This window comes from Corvus kubaryi, unplaced genomic scaffold, assembly GCF_017639235.1.
Source record: "Corvus kubaryi isolate FWS band 111438036 unplaced genomic scaffold, C.kubaryi_AGA036_p1.0 138, whole genome shotgun sequence".
Classification (NCBI taxonomy): domain Eukaryota; kingdom Metazoa; phylum Chordata; class Aves; order Passeriformes; family Corvidae; genus Corvus; species Corvus kubaryi.
Window position 1 is genome coordinate 11,823,575 of NW_024580672.1, and position 13,383 is coordinate 11,836,957.

Consider the following 13,383-nt stretch of genomic DNA (forward strand, 5'->3'; position numbering starts at 1 on the left):
TTTTTCTGTGGTTTCTGAGAGGTATAATAATAATTGATCATGGAATCTAGGAGGCCTGGGGCAATGGAGGTGAAAATCATTGATTGGGGTGGGAGTAAAGTTCAGAGACTTCATATGTGAGTGGGAGATGGATTGAATAACAGGATCTAGGTTGTCTCCACAAAACCCAGGGCATATGGTTTCTGCTCAAACCATATTTCTCTGACTTTAAGGGGAGTTAGAAAATCCATTAACATAATAAAGGGAATCAGACCAGAAGGGGCCAATATCCAGAGGTGGCTGTGGCAGCAGATAGACACATCTTCAATCTGAAGGATGTTTGTGAGTCTTCAAAACTGCTGGCTGGGGAGGATGAATTTACCCCGAATGAAAAGCCTGAATGAAACTTAAAATGTGTTGTTTGTAACACAGATGTTGCCAATACCCTGCAGACTCTCTCTGAGCATCAGTTTTTGTGGAAAACAAATGTATAACTGTAAGACACATATGGAAGTTTGTTCTTCGTAACCTACTGTCAGACTCTTTCAGAACATTCGTATTTTCTAAGGAGAACAGTAATTTATTTCAATTTTATGAGGCTAGTTATGCTCTTTGTGCTGTTTCACATGTGCAAATCAATATGACATGCTTACAGATGTTAGGCAGAATTGCATGAATATTTGTTATAAACCGGACTGGTTCAGAGCACTTTATTAGATAATACATGCCCCAAAACTACAATTTATCCATCCATGTATTAGACTGTATGCTTTCATTCCTTAGATTTTATTGAAGAATATGCAGATGATCAATTCAATTACTAAGCTGGCCTGGGAACTGCAGTTCCTCACTCTGGCTTAAAAACAGCCGCAATTCTCTAAAGCTCAGGGATTTTTATTTTCCCTTTCTACTTGAATATTTCAGCTTGGAAACTGGCAGCACATGAGCTTACATCCTTTTAGAATCCAGATTAGTTAGTTTGTTTATTTCTGATTTGTTTTGCTATGATATTTTGTCTGTACTCTTGGTACAACATTGACAACCCGTGACAAGAAATCTGTGATTGTCACAGCAAACCAAGGGTGCATATTTGCATTCTTAGAAAAGTACCCTGAACAGATCCCAAGGGTTTTCCTGAGATTCATTTGGCAGGACACCAGCTGCCTGATGGTATAAAAACACCATTCCCTCAAAGCAGGATTTGATGCTAAATGGCCACAGGAAGCCACTAGATCTGCACAATAAATTTATCAAACACCTAGCTGTTGGTAACAACTAAAAAACTAGGCTTATTCTCTTCCATCCCATGTTTTATCACCTCTCCAAAACTGAGTCATACAAACCAAATAGTTTTAGTGCTCAATCTCTCCCAAAATGCCCGTAAAGAAATGCTGATTTTTATCCAAGCAAATGCAAACACAAAGCAAAGATGAGTCCAGGGAGATGAACTCAAGCACTGTTGATTTCCACTCATTTCTGTTAAAGTGGCAGATGTTTGTAGCCTTGCAATTGGTTGTACGGGGTCAATGATCTGCTTTCTTTTGTAAAACAGCTTTAAAATCTGGTGACAATTTTTAGTGTAAATATGAATTATTTCTCCCATAGAAGAACTTCAGCTTTGGACTCTTTGTAACCCTTGGCTTGAGTTTAGACTTCTGCCCCTTGGTTACTGTAGAAATTCTCTCAAATGCTTCCATCAATATTGGAAAAAACATCTGAGTATCCTGTCAGAAAGCTGATAAGGACTGTGTTGGTCACAGGCAAACAAATGGACTCAGGTGATTTAAATATCTGCCACTCCTGCAATGAAAATGGCTGAAATGAAATACCAGGTCATTTGCCTTTCAGGTTGCAATGGGCAAGAAGCCAATATTTTCTCGTAGCAATTAACTCCTGCTTTAACCATGTCGATGCACATGAAATGTGTGTTTGCTCTCCGCTGACCATGTGGTGATACCAAATTGGTGTGTGGGGAAGGAGAAATTCTGGAACAGTGGTTTCCATAGTGACCACTGGGTCTGTAGTGGATGAGGAGTCCCAAGTAGGTTGAGTTTTGAGGGGAGAGTAGCACCCTGCACACAGAAGCAGAGGAGCAGCAGGTAGAGAATAATGTTTTGATGAAGAATTAGAAAATGAGAGGATGTACCATGGAAAATTGAGTGGTTTTGTTGTACACTGAGCTTAACCCTAAGGGGCTTCACTTAAGAGCTCTGCCAGAGGAGCCATCTATGCCCTGGGACTGCTCAATCCATCCCTCAGTTTCCAGTCTATAAAATAAGAACATTAATTCTTCCTGCCTGCCACTCACCTTTTATATATCCTTTCTGTTTACATGGTGAGGAGTGTCTTCTGCTGCAGAGCCCAGCAGCTGGGTTCTGATCTCAGATGCAGTTTGCCCCAGAGCAGATTTTACTGGCTCTTAAAGAGCAGCCTGGTATCTTCCATAAATAGCTGGTACAAGTGGTATTGTCTGTTGGCTGTAGTTTTGCAAAGAGAGGAGCCAGAGCAGTGAGAGCAAAAGGGAGCAGCTCCATTTGAAATGGGATATTTATACTGTCAGTGGTAGTGAAATGCACACAGGAAGATACTGTTTAAGTAGGTATTAACTGATGTCCTTGATTTGATGTGGGTGTTGTCAAGAAGGAATGGTTGATCAGAGGCAGTTACTCAGGCAGTTTGATTTCTCAATTGTTCATAAAGAGAAATGTACTTTGTAGAAGTGGATTCCTAAGTATATGGCAAAAGAGGTTTTTAGTCTGAATCATTCCTTTGAGGGATTTTAAACATTTGCCTCCCACATGCTACAATAATGCTCTGAAAGTGGTTTCATTGTATGGTCCGAGAAGCTGCATTCTGGCGCCTGATGGTTTATGAGAAATAAACACAATGGAGTGGTCTTGGGTTATATAAATTCAGAGTGTAACAGTACCAGCAGTAAGGGGAGAACCTGTGTGCAGCATCAGAGCAGAACGAGCCGTCCAGGAGCGTGGGTCTCTGCAGCATTATGCTGAGCGTGGCAGATCCCAGTCTCCCCTCCAGACCTCACATGGAGAGTAAGAGTTTGCAGAAAAACAAATAGCTTTACAAGTATCTCCTCTCACATGGCCAGCAGGGAAAAGCACTTTGGACATGCTCTGGGAGAAGAGCTTTACCTCTTAATGACTGTGAGCAGACTCTCACCATTCTTCACTTCTCAGTTTTTCTCCTGTGTTTATTTTAAGTAGGGATGATTTTTCACTCTCCTGCTTGCATAGCTCCTCCTGCTACAATAAAGCAGTTAAGGTATACATGGCAGAGATTGAGGGAGCCTAGAGCTAAGCATCCCATGGTGATGAGAATGTCTTTACACCGTGAGTACAGCAGGCTGCATGAAAACCTGCTTCCCGTTAATTTGGGTGGATTTTGAACCCAGGCCTGCACAATGGTCCTTCTCTTCCCAGACCCAGTCACAGATGCTTTTCTTCTTTCCACTGGAGGTGATGCTGTGAGCTGGGTGCCATATACACATCAGGCAAGCTGGAAGCCAGAGGAGTTTGAGCACAGGTATTACTCCTTGCCACCAGTTGCAGTGATCTCCATCTTTACTTTAGGAGGGATATTTTACCATATTTTTTACCATATAATTTTGCCATATTTTCAGCCCTCAGTCACCTTAGAGTACATAATAAGTTGAGCTATAAACAACATACAGAAATTGTTCTGGCTACTTCTGCACTGAAGCGTGGCAGTCCCCCAGCAGTGCACATCAGCTGTCCTCCCTGGGTAACTCCTTGTGACAGACAGAGCTGATGGTGGGAAAAAAGAACCTTCATCTGCACTCCTGAGTGGGAATGGAGGCACTCCAGTGTGGTGGGAATAATACAGTATACATCCTTTTGCAGATGCAGGTTTACATAGAATATTCTTGTAGGGGCCACTGACTTTGATGTGTCTTTTGGTAGCTTAGCACCCCTGGGGTTCCTTGGTCATGGAAATTATACCATGAGCACCAGTACTCACTGAAAATGCCATTACCCAGTGAAGTGAGGGATTAAGAGAAGAAAATTGCACTTGTGAAAAAGTAAAGCAAAGAACAGAAGGAAGAAAAAACCATGAGTCTTCGCACGGAAAGGGAGGCATCATACCAGCAAAGTTCTGGCCTTACCAATTTTTTACTCTTGGCTTAGTAGCTGAGGACAGAAATGTTCTCCAGATGCAAGGAATCACTAGGCAGTTCCGTGACTTCTCAGTGTTACTCTCTCCTGGGAGGGAGGATCACTAGGAATTTTCTTAGGTTTCACAGAATGGTCTGATTCCCCAAATTATAGGTTATTTTTTGTAGTAGTCTCAAAGTTGGTTTGTTTATAGTAGGTGTTCCATAGCTCATTCTGGGGACTGGTTGCAGACCTCATACTCTGAAGAATCACAATTCGTGGAGATCGTAGTGGTGGATTGCACCAGTCTCAGGAAACTGATAAAGAGGAGATCTGTGTCCTTTGAGCTTCAGTTAAACAAGACTGAGTTTTGAGTGTGTGTGTGTGTGTTCATGCTGAGTTTGCTCTGCTGTCTTAGATCCTTTACAGGTATATGAATACTGGCTGCTCATGACCTTGGGAAGTCAAGCCTTCAGGCAGTAACAGACAGTACTGACGAAGAAAAACAAGAGGCAAATGATGATTTGACAGTCTGACAGCAACACATCGCCTTCAGGCTTGTGTGGGGCTGAGATGATCTGTGCATGCTGGTGGTTGGAAATGCTTTTGTGTTTGGATGAGCTTGCAGCTGTATCCAGTGTGCATGTATGTGATCTCTGTAATAAATACATATTCTACATCTTAATGTGTTTAAAGAAATAAATTATTTTGAGAAAACATTTGGCAGTGGTTCAAAAGAGGTGGTAGTGAAATACTTCTGATCTGAGTGCAGTGATTACAGCTGCATGTTTGTGCTCACCAGTTCCTTGTACAAGCCGTTTTAAAATGTTACTGCAGTTGCACTGAGCCTGCACAAAATGGGAAGCTCTTCCATGCCCTCTGAGCAGGAAAATGGAAAGCTTTGAAGCCTCTGGTCTGAGGAAGATACTTCAAATTATTTTTCTGTGTAAGGAATCACCTGCTGAGAATCTAAATTTTGCAGATGAACCCCAATAAAGAGGAGAAGAAAACAGAAGGCGGCTGAACTGCTCAAGTGCCCTTCATTTCTACTTAGATAAATTAATTACTCCTCCTTAATTTTTTTCTTAAACAAAGCTAGAAAAAGATACAAAGGCATTTGTGAAGATAGGCATCCTTTAAATCCAGTGTCTCAGATTCTCCAACTGAGGAGCAGAAAATTTAGTAGAAATCCTTTCCACTTTGGCTGTGTCTGTACTGCTACCAGAAACTTTTAAGTCTCAAAATCCAGAAATAACATCGTAACTGCACTGATGCAAAGCTCAGCAAAACCTCTCTGGAAAGCTACCGGGGCAGCCAGCTCCACTGAGCAGCCATGGTCCAGGCCAGTTTGCTGGTGGTGTCCCAGCCACTGGGTTAGTGCTTGCTCTGGTGGCTTGGGGATGGCTGTGGTCTTCACTCACAAGTCCATCTATTCTCACCCAAGGAGATCTCTCATCAGTTGATTTTTCCCAAAGAAGCGCTCCCAACTGTCTTACACAAGAAATTTTATAACCTTGAATGTTTAATGATGACTGATTTCTACGTTCTTCAGGCTGAAGCTGGGTGGTCCTTGGTAATGGGCTGTTGGACCCATTTTGTGTCTTACAGTCTCATCACATGAAGTCATTCAGTCTTTTTGATGTGTTCCCCAGATTTGTCTCTGTAAATATAAATGCTCCTGAAAAAAGGAGTCTCTCCTTTGTAGCCATTAAAGATCACTTGTAAATGTTCTGCAGGGGTAAGGCTGTGTTATGGGCTACTCCAGCATGACGAGCTTCGTCTATATTCTGCATGACTAGTTTGGTCTGTGTTTAAAAAGTGAGAATTGAAGCTTTAGAGGAAGGAAACAACTAATTCCTGGGCATCTTCTTCCGAAAGAAAGTGGTCAAAGTCACCTCATTTGTTCCACATTTCACCAGAACTGTTCTTTCACAGCCCTTGGCCATTATCAGTTATTCTGGGTAAATGGCATTCCATGTTTCTTCCAACCTACCTACTACCCCAAAAGATGAATCTCACTTCTGTTTTGATTTATATTCAATGGGATTTTTTTTCCTTTGGCTGGATATTTTGTGATGCAGGCCAGCATCTCTTAGAGACTCATCTCTAAATTTTCACAAACACTCTTCAGAAGCCAGTAAACTGCAATCCTTTCTTCCATGGGTATTTGCAAACATTAATGAACTAAGTCTCACAGTCGCTTCTATATGCTAGAGACATCTTACTCCTTAGGTGGCAATGCATCTGAGCTACTGAGGGATTTAAGTAAAACAGTTGGATATGTAACCCTGGTTTGCTGTCACTGCCATGTGTCTTGTCTGCAGAACTCCATCTCTCTTAACCTCTTTTCAGATGGAAAAAGATATTCTGTCCAGCAGCCAAAGGGAAATGCAAGCATCCTGGTGGAAAACAAGCTGTTTCAAAACCCTGGCTTCAAGCTACCCACACATCACAGTTGTCAGCCAGGCTGCACATGCATAGTTACAGGGAATAAAATAGAGAGAACCTTCTGTTCCTATTCAGAAAGGTCTCCATCCATTCACCTACACAAAAGGATCGTCGTCAGCTGCCAGTATTAATTTGTTCTCCTATGTAGGTTTCCGGCTAAAGGAGGGTAAAACAAGTCCAACGCTATCCAGCAGGAGCAGTTGGAATGCAAATGCTAGCCCATATATTATTTCAAAGCATTAATGCAACCCACTTCTACATTACTTGGGGTAATTTCTGATTTTATTTATTCCTCCTTTTCTTCAATTAACTTCTGGGAAGAGAGGCTGAAATTTTAATATGCAGAAAATCAAATATGAGAAACAAAGCCCATTTTTATTTTGAGACTTTGCTTCCCTTGTAATAGCAGTTTATTTAAAGAGGAGCCTGGAATAATCCAGTTTAAGCAAAGCAAAGAGCTCTACTGAAGCCAAACCTTGTGTGGGTGTGCTCTTGTCAGGGCTCCCAGAAGAGGAGGACAGGAAAGGCTGTTAGTTAGACCTCAGATATTGCAGGAGATGTTGGTTACTCAGTAGCTGGCATTATTCCTTGGCATACCAGTACAGAGCGGCTACTCCGGTGTACTGGGAGAGAGTACATCCCATCGAGAAAATCCTCAGGTAACCTGATGTCCTGCTCTTGTCATAAAGAAAATCCCAAGGATATGTGGCTGGAAGAGGTGTCCACTGCAAGGGCCTGCACATCCTTTAGGGACAATTTTGCCTCTTCCTCTTGTTCCACCTTGTGCTGTGTTTGCAGCACGTCCCACACTGGGATCTGCTGTGTTCCTTTGTGTTGTATGGGGTGGTGTCACCTCCTACTATTTAGACCCGGGCTCCAAGCCACGACAGCTTTCAGTCCAGTTGGGTCACAGCTTCTTATACTGTCCCAGGAATTTCCCACATACTCAGTGTTCACACAGTGAGTGGTCTCCTCATGCTACAGGCTTCTCAGATTTCAGAAAGTTGGACATAAGAAAAAATTTTGCATTATCTCAGCTTTCTTTACAATTTTTTTAATGAAGGTTTTTTTCTCAGTATATGTTCTTTAAAATTTCTAAGACAACAGCACAGCTAAGGAGGTATTAAATAAAAGTAATTTCAGCATTAAAGACAGGAGATTATATTCCTCAGAAAAAGAATTGAGTAAATTGATTAGTTCTTGAAGCAGCAGGTGATACTAACAAAGAGGATAAGTTTTTTTTCCACTGGTGGATTTGAATGTCTGAGCATCATTTTCCTTAGTTACGTATCTGCAGATTTGAATTTTAATTATTTGGCTTGGAAATAATAAATGATTGTATTATATTTCTAAAACCCAGCGTATTCTCAAATTCTGCACTGTAAAATTCATATCTGTACTGCTCTGCAGTGAGCACTGGAACACTAATGATTAGTTATAGACAGAAATATTAATTAAATTTCATATGGTGATAAATAATATAGAACTGAACATAGCAATTTCTTAAAAAAAAAAAGGTGTAGATATTTATTTCATAAGTCTGTGAGAATTACTGTGGACAATAAAGAGGGCATGAAAACTTGGAGCCTGTATTGATTGGTGTGTTCAGGGTGTATTTCAGATATTTATTCTCTGCTTCCCCTCTCCAAGGAGAGCCTCCCTTGGGCAATTTTGGCCATCGATTTTGAGTCTGCCTGCTCAGAAGCTGGAAATGTTGTTACTGGTGGGGAAAGTGCAAGAACAGTAATTGATTGCAAATACATTTTATGATACTCTGCTCCCATATTTCAAAGGGGAAAATTTATTAATGGCGGCAGCAGGTCTCTGATTTTCCCTTTTAAACACATCAAGCAAACCTGTATATTTTCAAGCTCCTGGACATTTTCATTTTCTCCGAAGGTGACCCCTTTTTTTGTTTTCTTTCTCCCCACAGACAGTGAAATCATCCCTCCCGACTGCCTGCGGCCCCGCTCCTTCACGGCCATCCGCCGGCCCTCGCTGCGGCGGGACACAGAGGACACGCGCCTCTCGGTCAGCCTGTGCGACCTCAACCTGCAGGAGGACACCTTCCACGTGACGGCCACCACCTGCCCCATCCCGCAGAACTCCCTCAACTCCCAGCACTCCCACCTCCTTCCGTCCCAGCTGGAGAGCGACCTCCGCTTCCACCACCTTCGGGGACCCCACGTCAAAATCCTCGATGACCAAACCGTGGCCCGCCTGGAGCACGCCCGGGAAGAGAGGACTTTGGTTTTCACCAGCAGACCCCTTCGGATCAACGAAACCATTTTTGTCAAAATCAACAAGTCCAACACGGTGCGCACAGGGACGCTGTCCTATGGGGTGACGTCCTGCGACCCCAGCACCCTGCGCCCCAGTGACCTCCCCTATAACCCCGAATCCCTGCTCGACCGAAAGGAGTTCTGGGCCATCTGCCGAGTGGTGGTGCCCCTCCAGAGCGGAGATATCCTGGGATTTATGGTGAATTCAGACGGTGAGCTGCACTTGAGTCACAACGGTGCCGGCATTGGCATGCAGGTCTGCGCGGACTGTTCCCAGCCCCTCTGGATGTTCTTCGTTTTACACGGCGCCATCATGCAAATTCGATTGCTGGGTATGTTGGACCCCCTTTTTCCAAACCTTGTGCATAGGAAAGCAAGGGGGGGATACATCATGGGAGAGGGAGTAAATGGCTCCTTCCCTGTTCTAGGATGAGGTACAAATTTTGTTTTTAAAAAAGAAAAGAATATGCAAAGGCACAAACATAGCATATGGGTATGAGTTACAAGACGTAACCTCCTTGCACTTCTGTAACACTCTTCACATGATGGTCTCAAAGCTCTTTTCAGATAATGAATTAAGCCTCAGGGTCCTCCATTAAAGTACAGATGAGTCATCACTGACCTAGGAGAAGCAAGGAAGGAGGATGAGAGGTGCTTTGGGCTGAGCTAATGTAAGGCATAGCCAGCAGGAGAAAAGTGATCTGTCTCTCTGTGTTAGATATCTGGGATGATGGACTCCCATAAGGGTGGTGCCCTTGCTTTCCCGAGACTTGTGTGTGAGAGGCAGGCCAGCAAGCAGAGAGGAAAGCCAGTGGTGCACAGAGTGTGGCACCAACCATCTCAACAGGAGAAAGGTTTCCTTGTCCTCCAGCCCCGTTTAAGGCAGCGTAGCTCACACAGGCTGACAGGCCTCTGAAGAGTTGGGCACTTGGTATTTTTGCTGGTTTTTCAGCTCTGTTAGCTGACATACTTCATTGAAATGCTGCAAGTCATGGGTCGAAGGTGTGGAGGGAAAAGCTTTGAAATAACATTTCTCAGGATCAAATTTACTTTTTTGTGTGTGTATATTAGACCAAGTATAGGATGTGTTTGATCATGAATTTGTACCATATCGTAGTTCTGTTGGTGTTGGTGTCAGATAGTGAAAGAAGGGTTCTGAGAACATGATGTAATTCCTGGTACCCCTCTAAATGAAGATGATTTTAAAATGCTCCTTTCTGTTTATACTGTTATATAACTTTATACTTATATTTCATTTTGCTTCAAATCCTCATCATATCTAACTGTGAAAAAAAACCCCCAACAATCTCCCTCCCCATCAAACTCAAAAGCTAACCAACACCTCCTTTTTTTTAAGATTTATAGAGAGTCTTTAAAGATAAATTGTGGTGAGCACACACACATCTGTCTGCAGGGTCCAGTTCACCTTAATCACAATATGAAATGCCTTGTATAATTTATTTGAAGTTGACCACAGGCCTGTGCTGTGAGTGTTTTGTAGCTGTTAAAGGCTCACAAATGACAAATGTAATACTGCAATTTATTTCCAGGAGCCCGAGACTCAATCCCTGCTAATTCAGCCTGATTACATTTGTTGTGAGCACTGTACATAATCCATGGTTAGCTCTGCTCTCCACCAACATGTCATTGTGATAATGGTAGGTGAAGTCAAACAGAGCCCAGTAAAGCAGGAGATTAAATGCTCCTGTGTACATTAGAAGGAAAACATACTTAGGTCATTGAGCTGCTGGTAAAACTAAATCATCGACCAGTGCTTCCTATCATATGAGATCACTAATTCTGGCAGGTTGGCACAGAGCAAACAGCCTGTTTGCAATGAGCTCTGAAACAGGGCAGCAAGGATGTGTCTCCCCAGAGGGACAGAATCACATCCTCATACTGAATTTGACAGAGCAGGGACATGAACACAGACCTCCTGTGTGCTGGGTAAACCTCCTGCTGTGCATGCCCTGCCTCTGTCCTCCCTGCCTGATCACAAGTCCAGCCCAAACCAGTACATCCCCAGTGCATGTTTAACTCTACATTTGGATGCATGAAATGAAATGTGCAGAGTTGGAAAACCCCTCACTTCTTGTGTTTGTGACCACATGACAGACTTTTCTGGCCTTGGTCACTGGAAAAGAACCTGAAAATGGGCTGTTGTTCTTAAGTAAATGAAAAGAACCGGACTTGCTCACCTCGACTCTCTCAAGGAAAGGGAAGGACCCTGCCGAGTGTACAGCTTTATCCACATCAGCTTGGGCAGCAAGCTGCTATCTCCAAGTTAAATGCTATGAAATTGGAGCTTGCCTCTAATTTTTAATAGGTATTAAAATACAAACAGAGCTTTTCATACCTGTATTTCCAGTATAACAATTCTGGGAGCAGGACAGTCCCAGTACCAGTACAGTATCAGTGTAGTGCAACTGCCCAGAGAAAAGCACTGATGCTGTCCCAACTGCATCTCTGCAAGTGCAGTAATTACATGGATCAGCAATATCCTGACAGAAGGCAAAGAAAATAATGAATTCCCATCTCTAACTATTGCAATTTTATTAGGGAGGTGATGTGCACTGTTTGCCCTGCAGTGGAACAGATTATGGTGCCTGCCATAATATCTGCCATTGTAAGATTAGAAAATGTAAGAACATAAAGTGCTCATCTTTCTAATGACAAGCTCCATCTTCAGCATGCAAACGAGTAATTTCGTGAGATCTGTCTTTTGTAGTTTGAGCTTTATATCACAGCAGAAGACATGTATAGTGATCTTTTTCTAGTTTTAATAGAAAAAGTGAAGTTATATATCCTTGAAGGAAATGAGACACAAATACTGCAAAAGGCATAATTGTACCAAACCCATCCTAAACAGCAGATGTCATTCTGTTTCTGGGGCACACCAGTATGAGATGAACCAAAGTGATGTTATACAGTGTTAAGGGAACCTCAGCACTACAGCTGACTATAAAATGAAATTAAAATTGCTGGATTTGCTTCTTCTGCAGCTTTTCAGTTTTGTTTGGAGAATGGACAGCCACTCTTGCACCTAGACAAGGTTTATTTTTGACTCAGAGGACAAGATGACTCCAGGTATTGATCACTGGATACTGTATTTCATGCCTGGACTGTATTTATTTGGTCCTGATGCAGAGCAGGAGCAAGCTCAGGTCTCTGCAGCTTGTGACTTTGCTATAGAGGCTGACATTTTCTGACTGCAGTTATTCCACAGAGCTGTGGATACAACATTTATTTCCTAATATCAGGGGAGACCATCTCTACCCAGGCTGGTGGTCTTACAGGACTCTGTAGGAGAGGAGGGCAGTGCGGGGTTAGCTGGATAGTAAAGAATTCTGACTTCTGTTTTCCTCTTATCAATTTGGCATCATACACTGGCAATATATTTGCTGTAGGAGAAATAAAACAGCCGAAAATAAAGAGGAGGTTGGAAACACTATTATTCTGCATGCCATCCCAGCAAAAGTAAAAGAAATAAAACCCAAGCCCCACTGTAATGCAGTGAGAGGCCACAGCCATCTGTAGGGGAGGCAGAAGAATGCCAATTTGTTTCAAAGAAAAGTTTAAAAGGCAACTTGACCACATGGAGGAAAGATAAATGAAAGAAGGGCACTTTAATGTAGCAGATAATAGCATAAAGAATATCAAGCTGCTGGGAAATGAAGGGACACAAATTTAAATTAAACATAAATGAGGGTAATTAACTATGGGAACCAGCTAGTGAGGGAGGCAATAGATCTTTTTTTTGTCAGGGAAGCCCTTCTAAATATTTTATATGTTAAGTGCTGGTCTTAATTTAGAAATTCTGGGGATTATGCACATAAAAACAACCAAACAGAATCCCAGATCATTCGGCATGTAGAAATGAAACAGTCTTTGTGTATCCTTTAGGAATTTCATTAGTTCAGGCTTGGGTTGTTTTTTTCAGGCATCATTCCTGTATAGTCAACAAAACCAGCCTATTAAATTTGATTTACTGCTCTCAGCTTTTGCTGGTAAGCATTTCAGCTCACACACGGTTTTATTGACAGCTCTGAAAGGTTGAAATGAGCCAGTCTGGATACAATGGTCTGGTTTTGGTCAGGTTTTGGTGGTGTAATTCATTTATGAAGTTAAATTGATTGACCCTATAAGGTTTCAAAATGTATGACTCATGTCTGGAGAAGCTATCACAGCAACAAGTTCATATATTTAGTGTTTGAGGATCCAGAAGGTTGGGGATGTTCTTTCATTTTCTTGTGTTTCAGAGTTGAATTGCCGGCAAGTAAAACATCTTCCCTCATCTCCTTTTTTTGTTTGTTTGTTGGTTTGGTTTTTTGTTTCTCTTGTGAATTTCATCCTTTCCAATAATATTGAAGCTTTCTTTTGAGCAATGAAATAACATGTTCCATCAACAGTCATACTAATGAAGCCGAGTTGCCAACTTATCTGTGTCCTTTCTTTCCATGCACTTCTGTAACTCCAGCCCCACCACAACAGCTGCACAATACAGCAGCTCTCTGGATGTCTCCTAATGTTGGCCAAGAGCC

At 42.3% G+C, this 13,383-nt stretch overlaps 1 protein-coding gene across 5 annotated transcripts in view; it reads left to right on the forward strand.

Annotated features, from left to right (window-relative positions):
• The window catches only part of NEURL1 (neuralized E3 ubiquitin protein ligase 1), a 145,221-nt gene that overhangs the window by 119,117 nt on the left and 12,721 nt on the right, over positions 1-13,383 (forward strand). For all 5 annotated transcript variants that reach the window (XM_042019246.1, XM_042019249.1, XM_042019250.1 and 2 more), the window contains exon 4: positions 8,494-9,174. In XM_042019246.1, coding sequence (XP_041875180.1) covers positions 8,494-9,174 — 681 coding nt within the window. The remainder of the gene's footprint in view (positions 1-8,493; positions 9,175-13,383) is intronic.